The sequence below is a fragment of the Pristiophorus japonicus genome, chromosome 1 (assembly GCF_044704955.1).
Source record: "Pristiophorus japonicus isolate sPriJap1 chromosome 1, sPriJap1.hap1, whole genome shotgun sequence".
Taxonomy (NCBI): domain Eukaryota; kingdom Metazoa; phylum Chordata; class Chondrichthyes; family Pristiophoridae; genus Pristiophorus; species Pristiophorus japonicus.
Window position 1 is genome coordinate 121,600,097 of NC_091977.1, and position 13,467 is coordinate 121,613,563.

General features: G+C 45.7%; 1 protein-coding gene across 1 annotated transcript in view; it reads right to left on the reverse strand.

The window, feature by feature from the left end:
- The window catches only part of ostf1 (osteoclast stimulating factor 1), a 113,626-nt gene that overhangs the window by 48,394 nt on the left and 51,765 nt on the right, over positions 1–13,467 (reverse strand). The window contains exons 3-6 of the mRNA XM_070862402.1: positions 7,471–7,521; positions 7,315–7,378; positions 4,512–4,565; positions 2,297–2,404 (exon numbers count right to left, since the gene is read on the reverse strand). Coding sequence (XP_070718503.1) covers positions 2,297–2,404; positions 4,512–4,565; positions 7,315–7,378; positions 7,471–7,521 — 277 coding nt within the window. The remainder of the gene's footprint in view (positions 1–2,296; positions 2,405–4,511; positions 4,566–7,314; positions 7,379–7,470; positions 7,522–13,467) is intronic.

Genomic DNA, 13,467 nt, shown 5'->3' on the forward strand with positions numbered 1-13,467 from the left:
GCGTTAAGTAAATGCCGAAAGTAATGCTGGCCGATAAGTGAGCGATAAATGGGCGTTAGTTTCCATTTTGTTGCTAAATAGGCGCTATACCTCATCTCAGTGTTAAAATGGACGTTAAGTGGGCAGTATCGATGCAAAACTAATGGAAAGTCTAGCCCATGAATCCTCCTCAAGCTGGGAAGTTAACTCAGATGGTTAGAGTGTGGTGTTGCAGGTTCAATCCCTGTCTTGACCCGCTACGCTGTCTGCTGCTGCTTTGCCAGAAGAGCTGCGAATATTTTATTTTTCAAGAGGTTATTACACAAAATTAGGACTCATGGGATTGGGGGTAATACATTAGCACAGATTGAGGATTAGTTAATGAACAGAAAACAGAGAGTAAGAATAAACTGGACTGGCAGGCTGTAACTAGCAGGGTACCGCAAGGATCAGTGCTTGGGCATCAGCTATTTACAATCTATATTAATGACTTGGTTGATGGGACTGAGTGTAATATATCCCAGTTTGTTGATGATACAAAGTTAGGTGGGAAAGTAAGCAGTAAGGAGTACGCAAAGAGGTTGCAGAGAGATATAGATAGGTTGACTGAGTGGGCAAGAACATGGCAAATGGAATACAATGTGGTGAAGTGCAAAGTTATCCACTTTGGTAGGAACAACAAAAAAAAAAGTAGAATATTTGTTGAATGGAGAGAGACTGGGAAATGTTTACATTTCAGAGGGATCTGGTGTCCTTGTACGTGAATCACAGAAAGTTAACATGTGAATCACAGAAAGTTAACATGCAGGTACAGCAGGCAATTAGGAAAGCAAATGATACTCTAATCTCTTGTAACAAAAGCTAACGTATCAGAGTAAAGAAATCTTATTACAATTATACAGGCATTGGCGAGACCACATCTGGAGTACTGTGTACAGTTCTGGTCTCCTTACCCAAGGAAAGACATACTTGTCTTTGAGCAAGTGCAATGGAGGTTCACTAGACAGGTTCCTAGGATAAGGGGATTGCCCTATGAGGAGAGATTGACTAGACTAGGCCTATATTCCCTTGAGTTTTGAAGAATGAGAGGTGATCTAATTGAAACATTTAAAATTCTTAAGGGGCTTGGACAGGGTTAATGCTGAGAAAATGTTTCCCCTGGCTGGGGAATACAGAATACAGGGTCACAGTCTCAGAAGAAGTAGTCAGCCATTTAGGACTAAGAGGAGAGGAGAATTTCTTCACTCAAATGGTTGTGAATGTTTGGAATTCTCTACCCGAGAGAGCTGTGAATGCTCAGTCATTGAGTATATTCAAGACAGAGGTCAATATATTTTTGGGAATTAAGGGATATGGGGATAATGCGGGAAGGTGGAGTTAAGGTAGATCAGCCATGATCTCGTTGAATGGCGGAGCAAGCTCAAAGGGCCAAATGGCCAACTCCTGCTTATATTTTGTATGTTATGTTCAAGTGACGAACTGAACAATCGGTGTAACATTGTGTTGAGTCAAACTGGGACTCAATTTCTGTGAATGAAACTAACTTTAATCTCTTGTGTACTGTGACAGAATTAAAGAATTCAATACCAATCTAAATCTTAGACTAAAATGCATTATTTTTGTCACAGCTGCATCTTCCTAAATTTCAGCTAAGACCCTATTAAGCTAGTAAGGTATATTTAGTCAGGGGTTTAATGCTATACATGGACGACAGCCCTAAGAATCCCAGCAGGATACGGCATACTCAGACTTATACAGCTAATGGTCTAATATCAGAGGTAGCAGATTAATCTATATATTGAAGTGACATTTGTTAAACTATTTCATCCATTCTTCACTATTGGAATTTTTTCCACTGCAATTTCATGGATGAATTGGAGGAAGGTTAATATAGCACCTGAATGCATCTTTCAGGATTTCCCAAATGAATTACGACTGAAATGCAATCACTTATATAAGTGAATATGACAACCATTTTGCAAACTTCATGATGCCACAAACAGCAATGGGATTAATGATCAATCTATATTTGGTAATGTTGATTGAGGGAAGAGGTGTACTTAATTCAAAAAAGCTTTACATTTTGTTTGAATAATATATTTATCAATCAACTCCAACTTACATAAAAATACTGCAAGAACAAACAAACTAGTGAAGACAGATAGGTAAACATTTTGACCGAATTTTTTGGGTTGTGTTTTTTTTTTAAAAACACTAACAAAGGCAACTTTTAAATGCAATTGCAAATGCTGAATAGACTTTATAAATTAACAATAATCTAACAATGTTTATACAATTCTGAGCAAGAAAGCCTTACCCATGTGTCCTCCGTGGCATGCCCAATAGAGAGCTGTGTTTCCAGCTTTGTCTAGAGCATTCACTGCAACTCGGTTGTCTAAACATTCTTTCAACCAGCTTTCATTCCCTGAAATATTGAAGTGCCAGTCGGAGTAGAATTAGATCTCAACAGTAAATATAGAATGTAATAAATCAGCCAGTAGAGACTGAGGTGTATTGTACATCCTCTCAACTACAGAAAGAATGTAAAATCAAAAGTTAGATTGCCTAAACGCATAAACAATTTAGCTATCAGAGTTTTGTAGAAAAACTATTTGCACTAGCTTCACATAACTGTAGATGGAACTAGTGTACAGCATTATTAAGGATGAATTTATGCCAGTCTGAAACATGTAGCTGCAGTACTAGTTCCAGCAGGCAGTATCTTCTTCATATTGCCTGGCTCCAACTGGGAATCTCCAGAGAGGAGAGCACTCTAAATCAACTCTGGGAACGTTTAAAAAGTGTCCCCAGAGCATTTTAAAAGGACGCGTTTATTTGTAGTCAAAATGGGCAACATGCTCCGCTCTTTGGTCCCCTTGGAGGATAAGCCTCATCCTGAAGTTTCACAGGAATGGGTCACTGGAACCGCCCATCCCAAGGTCTCACTGACTTTGCAAATTGTAACTCGATCCACTTTGATTTCCTTAAGCGACAGAGGACAGAGCACCCCCGAAGACAGCAAGGGCCAGCCGAAGTGCCTTACCCCAGTCCAAGTGAATGTCTCCCCCAACCAAGGTCCCGTACCCCAGCGCAAGTGCATTCTTCCCCTCCCACCATAGATAGGGCAGTATATGGATTGTGAACAGGTTTATTGGGTATGAACTGGACAATGGCAGTGTTGTGACTTCTGGATATCACCCATTCCAACGATGTCCCTTGTATGGGGTTGGAATAACGTGATCCTCCTCCCCCCCCCCCCCCCAGACCGGCCCTTGCCCCCTCACCCCCCCAGCCCCGCCTGCGCTTCCCTCCCCCCACTCCCCCCAGCCCACCCCTCAGCCCCAGCCTCGCCCCTGCGCTCTCCCCCCGGCCTCCCTCGCTTCCCCCCGCTCTCCCCCAGCCTCCCTCCTCGCTCCCCCCAACCTCCCTCGCTCCCCCCGCTCTCACCAACCTCCCTCTTTCTCTCTTTTTTTTCCCCCACCCCCCCACCCCTCGCAGCCCAGGGTCCTCTGACTCACGTCCTGAAGGCCTGCCCAGGGAGTGGTGGAGGGAGGGGGGAAAAAAAAAAAAAGAGAGAGTCGGAGCCACAGGTCCTGCTTCTCGGCACCACGTGGAGGGAATGATTCGGCCGGGAGGGGGGGCAGAGCTTGACAGGGGAGGGGTTTGTCGCATGTCTGTCAAAAAAATGCAGTCCGGGCAGTGGGGGGGGCGGGGCTTGACAGACGGCTCTGTCCCTTTATTAAAACCAAGTGTAACATTACAATGGAGTTGTATTCCATGCAGTGCCAAATCCGAAAGAAAGAAGACCTTGCATTTATACAGTAATTTTCACATCCTCAAGGTATCCTAAAAAGAGACTCACAGCTAATTATGGATTTTTGAAGTGTAATCACTTCTGCACTGGTGGGAAATGTGGCAGCCAATTTTCACACAGCAAGGTCCCACAAACAGTAATGAGATAAAGGACAAGATCATCTGTTTTGATAGCGTTGGTTCAGGGATAAATGCTGGCCAGGATACCGTGAGAACTCAACTGCTCTTCTTCAAACAGAGCTGAGAGATTTTTTATGTCCACCTGAGAGGACAGAGCCAGCTGAAATCAGACTGGATCCCACTGACGCATCATTTGTTGTTGGTGATTCACACGGACGGTTCATCGCATTTCCCTGGTATCGATAACTGTCATCGCTGAAATATTCAACGCGAGACAGAGCCTTGGATTAATGTCCCATCTGAAAAATGGTTCCTCGAACAGTGCAGCATTCCCTCAATCCTGCACTGAATGTCTGCATTGGTTATGTGCTCAAGTCTCTGGCATGGGGCTTGAATCCACATTTCAAAAAGCATGGCAGTGCCTCTTGCATCATTTTTGCCAAGAAATAATTTCATTGCAACTGTTTGTGATACTAAAGTTGCATTTGTAAACACATCTTGAGAAAAAAAATCTGCACTGCAAGAAAATCTCAATGATTATGATTGAAGATTGAAATTTAAACTTGCATTTATCATTTACTTTTGCAAATATTACTTACCGCGTTTGGCAGCTTCATGCAACGGGTTGTCAATTGACTCTACGTGCTCAGCAACTGTGAAGAGAAATTAATTTTCATATGAATACATAAATGTTTTTCAGAACTCTAAACGATAGAATAAATAGTCATTAAATCCTTACAAAAGCAGAAAACTGGCAAGCATCCAGCATGTTAAGCTGAAAGGAAACGTTTCAGCCTCTGTGCAGATTTAACTTTAAAATTATCTTCTCCTCGTGGAAGGGATTGTTCAACACCCTTCTCTGTCTCGACTGTTTCATCTTAAATTATGTATAGAATTTGACCAGATACCCAGGAAACAAACGATAGGGATGTAATAGCAGCACAGCCATTACTTCAGATGATCTGGAAATATGATTTTAGAAGCATTCCCCAATTGGTAAAGAAAATCTGAAAATTACAGTATGCTAAATAAAGGTATAAAAAGAAATGTTTAATAACCAATATACATACAGCACTTATAACGAAGTACTAATCCCAGTTTATTCTAATAGACAACCCAAATTGCCCATCTCATTCCCGCAACAAAAAAAACACATTAGGTCCTGACTGTGGCCATCACAATTTGAGGGGAGGACAGGTGTGAGCCGGTCAGCCCCATGATTTAATTCCTGATGAAACTAGTTGCAATGTAAATGGGGAGATTTTCTGAAGAAGTCTTCAAATGCTTGGACCTAGGTTCTTTTTTTTCCTTCTTTATTCACAGGATGTGAAAGTCGCTGGCAAGGCTAGCATTTATTGCCCATTCCTAATTGCCCTCGAGAATGTGGTGGTCAGCCACCTTCTTGAATACAACTGAGTGGCTATCTCGGCCAAGTCAACTGCACTGCTGTAGATCTGGAGTCACATAGGCCTGACCAGGCAAGGGCAGCAAATTTCCTTCCCTAAAAGGACATTAGTGAACCAGATGGGTTTTTAAGACAATCTGGTAGTTTCATGGGGCCCAAGTTTCGGGCCGCGCCTAGAACGGCGCAGCCCCGACCTGGACGCCCGTTTTTCGTGCCACAGTGTGCAAAAAAAAAAACGTACAGATTCTCCGGCTCCCTGCTGGTCCTCGAGTCAGGCGTGGCGCAGCATGAGCAGTTGGGGGCGGAGCTAGGTCCCTGCGCTGAAAACAGTGCCGGGACCTCTGCACATGCGCGCTACAGTGGGCACGCATGTGCAGTAGCTCCAGGCGCCCAAAACTGTGTGGGAGGGGCCTGAAGCACGCAGCCCCTAGCCCTGGCCGAATGGCCTCACTGGGACTGCGTGCATAAGGCTGCCTCCCACGCCCAGCTCCTGCTTCCTCCCGACCCGACTTGACTACCGCCCCACCCCGCCGGACCCGACCTCCACCCGACTTCCGCTTCGCCTCCTCCCAGACCCGACCCGCGCTCCACCCCCCCCACCCAACCTGACCTCCCTCACTCTCCCTCCCTCCCTCCCACCACCCACCCCCCGACCCGACCCACGCTCTTGACCCCCCACCCCCCACCCGGACCCGCACTCCTCCCACCCCCACCCGAACTAACCTCCCTCCGCCCCCCCGACCCGAGCTCCCCTCCCCCCCCCCCCCGACCCGACACCAGCTACCTGTAAATCTGGTGCTAGGGACGGGTCCTACCCGAAGTCTTGGGCCCGTTCAGCCTTCCCCCCCTCTTTTCCTTTCCCCCCCCCCACTCTCTTCCTTTCCCCCCCCACTCTCCTTCCCCCCTCCTCTCCCCCCCTTTTCCCCTTCTCCTCTTCCCCCCTTTTCCTCTTCCCCCCTTTTCCCCTTCTCCTCTTCCCCCCTTTTCCTCTTCCCCCCCCTCTCCCCCCCCCTTTCCCCTTCTCCTCTTCCCCCCCTTCCCCTTCTCCTCTTCCCCCCCTTTCCCCTTCCTTCCCCTTCCCTCCTGCCCTCTCTCCCCCTCTCTTCCCCCCTCCCCTCGCTGTCAGAAACACAGACACTGACAGACAGTGAGACACACACACACACAGACAAACAGAGATAGAGACACTGACAGACACACACTGGGGACATCCCAGCACGCTGTTGGAGGGCTCCCGGTGCTGCAGTCGGTAAGTAGAAAATGTTTTATTTATTGATTTAAAAAAAAATATTTATTAATTTTTTTTGATTGATTTATTGGTTGATTTATTGATGTTTTTATCATTTATTATTGATGATGGCTCTTTATTTGTAAATCTGAAGTGTTTAATGTTTGTAAACTTCCCTTTTAAACCCCCCCCCTCCCATTCCCTACGCCTGATTTGTAACCTACGCCTGATTTTCTAAAGTGTAGACAAGGTTTTTTCGAGCGTACAAAAATCTTCACTTACTCCATTCTAAGTTAGTTTGGAGTAAGTTTTCACTGACGAAACTTTGAAAACAGGCGTAAGTGGCCGGACACGCCCCTCTTGAAAAAAAAATTCTGTTCCAAAGTGAAACTGTTCTAACTGACTAGAACTGGAGCAAACTAAATGCCGAGAATTTAAATTTCTAAGATACTCCGTTCTACACCAGTTGCTCCAAAAAATCAGGAGCAACTGAGGCCGAAACTTGGGCCCATGGTCACCATTACTGATGCTAGCTTTTTTATTCCAGATTTATTTAACTAATGATCTGTAAATCATGTCTTCAGATCATTAATCCAGGCCTCTGGATTATTATGCCACCGTACTAGCTCCCAGCCTCCAGGTAAATGAGGTATGAATAAGTGAGCTGGGGTTTGGTAAGTTTGTGCCTATTTCAAACATTTTCATTAAAAAATCCCAGCTATTGTTATCCAACCATTAAAAAGAATCAACATATAAATCCTATGCTCACCATAGTTACTCGGAATTAATCCTGTTCGGCCTTTGCAAGTTCCTTTCCACCAATTGGGATCACTCTTAAAATAAAAAAGAATTATTATGCAACATGATAAATTAATCAATCTAGAATTAAACATACAAAGAGATAGATAATTGATCAAGGACTTACACTATCTGAAATGTAAAGTATGTCTCCTTCATCAAAATATAATTCATCCGGCTAAAAAAAAACACATAAAAAGGTATAAAAAATTAAGCAAAGTTATCAATCCAAATTTACTAATCATTACAAAGTGAAACCAACTGATTACATCACAAGTGTTAGATCCCACAAATTTCACAGTTGTGTAATTAACAAACTATTTCATAGATATGCATACAAGTTACAACACGGAACAGGCCATTCAGCCCAACCAGCCCACTTACACTCCATGCAAGCAAATACTTCCAATCATATTTACCCACCCTGTTCCCACATCTCTTAACAAAGAAACATAGAAAATAGGTGCAGGAGTAGGCCATTCGGCCCTTCGAGCCTGCACCACCATTCAATATCATGGCTAATCATTCACCTCAGTACCCCTTTCCTGCTTTCTCTCCATACCCCTTGATCCCTTTAGCCGTAAGGGCCATATCCAACTCCCTCTTGAATATATCCAATGAACTGGCATCAACAACTCTCTGCGGTAGGGAATTCCACAGGTTAACAACTGTCTGAGTGAAGAAGTTTCTCCTCATCTCAGTCCTAAATGGCTTACCCCTTATCCTTATCCTGGTTCTGGACTTCCCCAACATCAGGAACATTCTTCCTGCATCTAACCTGTCCAGTCCTGTCAGAATTTTATGTTTCTATGAGATCCCCTCTCATCCTTCTAAACTCCAGTGAATACAGGCCCAGTCGATCCAGTCTCTCCTCATATGTCAGTCCTGCCATCCCGGGAATCAGTCTGGTGAACCTCCGCTGCACTCCCTCAATAGCAAGAACGTCCTTCCTCAGATTAGGAGATCAAAACTGAACACAATGTTCCAGGTGAGGCCTCTCTAAGGCCCTGTACAACTGCAGTAAGACCTTCCTGCTCCTATACTCAAATCTCCTAGCTATGAAGGCCAACATACCATTTGCCTTCTTCACCCCCTGCTGTACCTGCATGCCAACTTTCAATGACTGATGTACCATGACACCCAGGTCTCGTTGCAGCTCCCCTTTTCCTAATCTGCCGCCGTTCAGATAATATTCTGCCTTCGTGTTTTTGCCACCAAAGTGGATAACCTCACATTTATCCACATTATACCGCATCTGCCACGCGTTTGCCCACTCACCTAACCTGTCCAAGTCACCCTGCAACCTTTTAGCGTCCTCCTCACAGCTCACACCGCCACCCAGCTCAGCGTCATCTGCAAATTTGGAGATATTACACTCAATTCTCCAGCTCCTTTTTCTTCATCCACCTATCTAACTTAATCTTGAATGTGGACATTCTCCCGAGGCAGTAACATTGAAAGTAAATCCCACAGCCTCACAACTCAAGAATTTCTTCTGCCCTCTGTTCTAAATCTCTTACATTTAACCCAGCCTACTTGACCATTCAACTACTGGAGAGACATTAAATTACACAATATTAACTTGTATGCAGTCAGCTAAGGACCAAAAGTCAAATATATTCAAATGATTCATTGGTCTGTTAAAAGAAAATATAGAATTACCAATGTGCTGACAATTGATCTTCGTCAGGACAACTGAAAAAGTACGACTACAACACATGGATAACCCTAAATACTGATAGATTTTAAAGCAACTTTAGAGCAATTGTTCCTAAATTTGATTATCAGTGTCATTGAAAGTTCACACAGACAAATTAATGTAGTAAACTTTGTAATTCCAGCTTTTCAACAGCAAATATTTAACAGCTCAATTAGGCTCTCTCAGCAGTTAGGAGATGCTTAAGGAACTTATAGCATGTTGCCCCCAAAAATTGCAATATACTATTTACTATTACATCTACAAAGGTTTTCACTTATATAGTACCTTTAAATTTACAAAATAACCCAAAGCATCCATCACATTTTGGTATTTTCCAAATCATATTTTTCTTCATGGATAGGATTGGAATTTAACATTTAAATGTTGTGTTTTAAAATAAAGTGAATTTATACATAAAAAAGGCCACAGGCTTGAAGGCTGTGTATTAAAGCCAGACAAGCCATTTTAGAGGATGTCACAATTCTACTTCAAATTTATACAGCAAGAATAAGAATTAGGAGCAGGAGTAGGTCATTCAGCCCCTCATGCCTACTCCACCATTCAATGAGATCATGGCTGATCTTCTACCTCAACTCCACTTTCCTGCACTGTCCCCATATCCCTTGATTCCCTTAATATCCAAAAATCTATTGATCTCAGTCTTGAATATATTCGAAGACTGAGACTCTACAGCCTTGTGAGATAGAGAATTCCAAATATTCACCAACCTCTGAGCGAAGAAGTGTCTCCTCATCTCAGTCCTAAATGGCCGACCCCTTATTCTGAGAGTGTGACCCCTTGTTCTAGACTCCCTAGCCATAGGAAACATCCTCCCTGCATCTACCCTATCTAGTCCTGTAAGAATTCTGTATGTTTCAATGAGATCACCCCTCATTCTTCTAAACTTGATAATATAGGCCTAATCTACTCAATCCCTCCTGATAAGACAATCTCCCTATCCCAGGAATCAATCTGGTGAACCTTCGTTGCACTCCCTCTATGGCATGTATATCCTTTCTTCGGTAAGGAGACCAAAACTGTACACAATACTCCAGGTGCAGTCTCACCAGGGTCCTATATAATTGCAAGATGTCGTCTTTACTCTTACACTTAAATCTTCTTGCAATAAAGGCCAACGTACCATTTGCTCTCTTAATTGTACCTACATGTTAACTTTCAGTGATTCGTGTACAATGACACCCAGATCCCTCTGAACACCAACATTTCCCAATCTCTCACCATTTAAAAAATACTCTGCTTTTCTGTTTTTTTCCACCAAAGTGGATAACTTCACATTTCTCCACATTATATTCCATTTGCCATGTTCTTGCCCATTCACTTAGCCTATCTATAATCCCCTTGAAGAATCTTTGCACCCTGCTCACAATTTACATTCCCATCTAGTTTTGTATCATCAGCAAACTTGGATACATTACATTTGGTCCCCTCATCCAAATTATTGATATAGATTGTGAATAGCTGGGGCCCAAGCACTGATCCTTGCAGCACCCCACTAGTTACAGGCTGCCAACCCGAAAAATACCTATTTATTCCTACTCTGATTTCTGTACATTAACCAATCTTCAATCCATGCTAATACATTGGGCCCAAGTTTCCACATGATTTGCGCCTGATTTTTAGGAGCAACTGGTGGAGAACGGACTATCTTAGAAATCGCAATTCTCCACATTTTTTTTTCTGCAGTTCTAGTCAGGTCGAACAGTTCTACTTTGGAACAGAATTTTTTCTTCAAAAGGGGGCGTGTCCGGCCACTAACACCTGATTTGAAAGTTTCCACAGTGAAAACGTACTCCAAACTAAAGTAGAATGGAGCAAGTGAAGATTTTTGTAGAACTGAAAAAACCTGTTCTACACATTAAAAAATCAGGCGCAGGTTACAAATTAGGCGTCCAGAAAGAGGTTGGGGGGCGGGGGGGAAGGGAAGTCATTAAATTCTATAATAAATCCTTATTTATACTTATACAAATAAATCCAACCTGAATAAACATTTATAAGCAAAGAAAAGATTAAATAAACCATCTTCCTACCTGTGTGAAAGTGCTTCAGGCAGGCCTTTCGGGACCGAAGGCTGAACGGGCCGGCCCGAGACTTCGGGCAGGGCCTGTCCCCAGCACCAGATTTACAGGTAGGTGGCGTTGGGTTGGGTCGGTTCGGGAAGGAGAGAGAGAGAGAGAGAGAGAGAGAGAGAGAGAGAGAGAGAGAGAGAGAGAGAGAGAGAGAGAGAGAAAGGGAGGGAGAGGTCAGGTCGGATCCAGTCCGGGAGCGGAGTCGGGTCCAGTGGGGGGGGGGGAAGTGGGCGGGTCGGGTTGGGTCCAGTTGGGGGGGGGCGGCAGGTCGGGTCCAGTCGGGGGGGCGGGAACAGGAGCGCGGGTCGGGTCGAGTCGGGGGGCGGGAACAGGAGTGCGGGTCGGGTCGAGTCGGGGGGCGGGAACAGGAGTGCGGGTCGGGTCGGTCTGGGGGGGGGGGGGGGGGGGGCGGGTGTCGGGTCTGGTCCGGAGGCGGGGGGGGGGGGGGGGGCGGGGAGCGTGTGTCGGGTCTGGTCTGGTCCGGAGGCGGAGGGGGGGAGCGGGTGTCGGATCTGGTCCGGAGGCAGGGTGGGGAACGAGTGTCGGGTCTGGTCGGGGGGGGGGGGGGAGCAGGAGTTGGCCGTGGGAGGAGCCTTATTCACGCAGCCCCAGTGAGGCCATTGGGCCAGGGCTAGGGGCTGCGTGCTTCGGGCCCCTCCCACACAGTTCGGCGTCTGGAGCTACTGCACTTGCGTGCCCACTGTAGCGCGCCTGTGCAGAGGTCCCGGCACTGTTTTCAGCGCAGGGACCTGGCTCCGCCCCCCACAGTTCGTGCTGGCTGCGCCGAGGGCCAGAGGACCTGCAAGTAGGTGGAGAATACCGAGGATTTTTTTCGGCGCACTTTGTGGCGCGAAAACGGGCGTCCAGGTCGGGACTGCGCCGTTCTAGGCGCGTGTGGAAACTTGGGCCGTTAATCCCATGAGCCCCAATTTTATTTATTGTGTGACATCTTATCGAATGCCTTCTGAAAATCGAAATACACCACATCCACTGGTTCCCCCTTATATATTCTATTAGTTACAACCTCAAGGGCTCAAGTTTCGGCCTGAGTTGCTCCTATTTTTTTTAGAGCAACTAGTTTAGAATGGAGCATCTTAGAAATTGCAATTCTCGGCATTTAGTTTATAATAAATAATAATAAATGATAAATAAATCAATAAATCAACCAAAAAAAAATTAATAAAATATAAATTTTTTAAAAAATCAATAATTAAAAAAACATTTCTACTCACCTACTGCAGCACTGGGAGCCCTCCAACAGCGTGCTAGGACGCCCCCCCACCACCCCCGTGTCTCTCTCCCTCTCTGTCTCTGACAGTGAGGGGGGGGGGGCAAGGAGAGGGAGGGGGAGGGAGAGGAGGGCGGAGAAGCTGAATAGGCCAAGTCGGGCCGCTGCCGCTGCCACTTCGGGCGGAGCCCGCCCCCAGTGAGATGCTGGAGGGGCCCCGCCGCCGACATGGAGGTGGGTGGGGGGGGGGGGGGGGGGGGCGGCGCGGGGAAGAAAAGGAAGGGAGCGGCGGGGGAATGCTGAACGGGAGGAGGTCCAGTCCGATCTTCGCCCGGTGAGCCCATTCGGCCAGGGCGAGGGTCGGGCCCGTCTCACGCAGCCTCGGGAGCCTGGAGCTACTACACATGCGCGCGCGCACTCTAGCGCACCTGTGCAGAGGTCCCGGCACTGTTTTCAGCACCGGGACCTGGCTCTGCTCTTGATCCCTTGTGCTGCGCCACGCCGAGCACGAAGACGTTCTGAGGAGACCAGAGAATCACAAGGTAGTTTTCGGCGCCCTTTTTCTTCCAGAAAGTCGGCGCACCTTATCGAGATGCGCCATTTTTCCAGAGGGCGGAAACTTGGGCCCCAAGAAACTAACAGATTTGTCAAACATGATTTCCCTTTCATAAATCCGTATTTTCTAAGTGCCCTGTTACCACGTCCTTAATCGTAGATTCTAGCATTTTCTGTATGACTGATGTCAGGCTAACTGGTCTGTAAGTTCACCGTTTTCACTCTCCCTCCTTTCTTGAATAGCGGGGTTACATTAGCTACCATCCAATCTGCAGTAACCGTTCTAGAATCTATGGAATTTTGGAAGATGACAACCAATGCATCTACAGTCTCTGTAGCCACCCCTTTCAAAACCCTATGATGTAGGCCATCAGGTCCAGGGGATTTATTGGTTTTCAGTCCCATTAATTTCTCCAGTACTATTATTTTTTACAAATACTATTTTCTTTCAGTTCCTTATTCTCGCTCGACCCTTGGCTCTCCACTATTTCCGGGAGGTTTTTTGTGTCTTCTTCCGTGAAGGCAGATACAAAGTATTCATTTCATTTCTCTGCC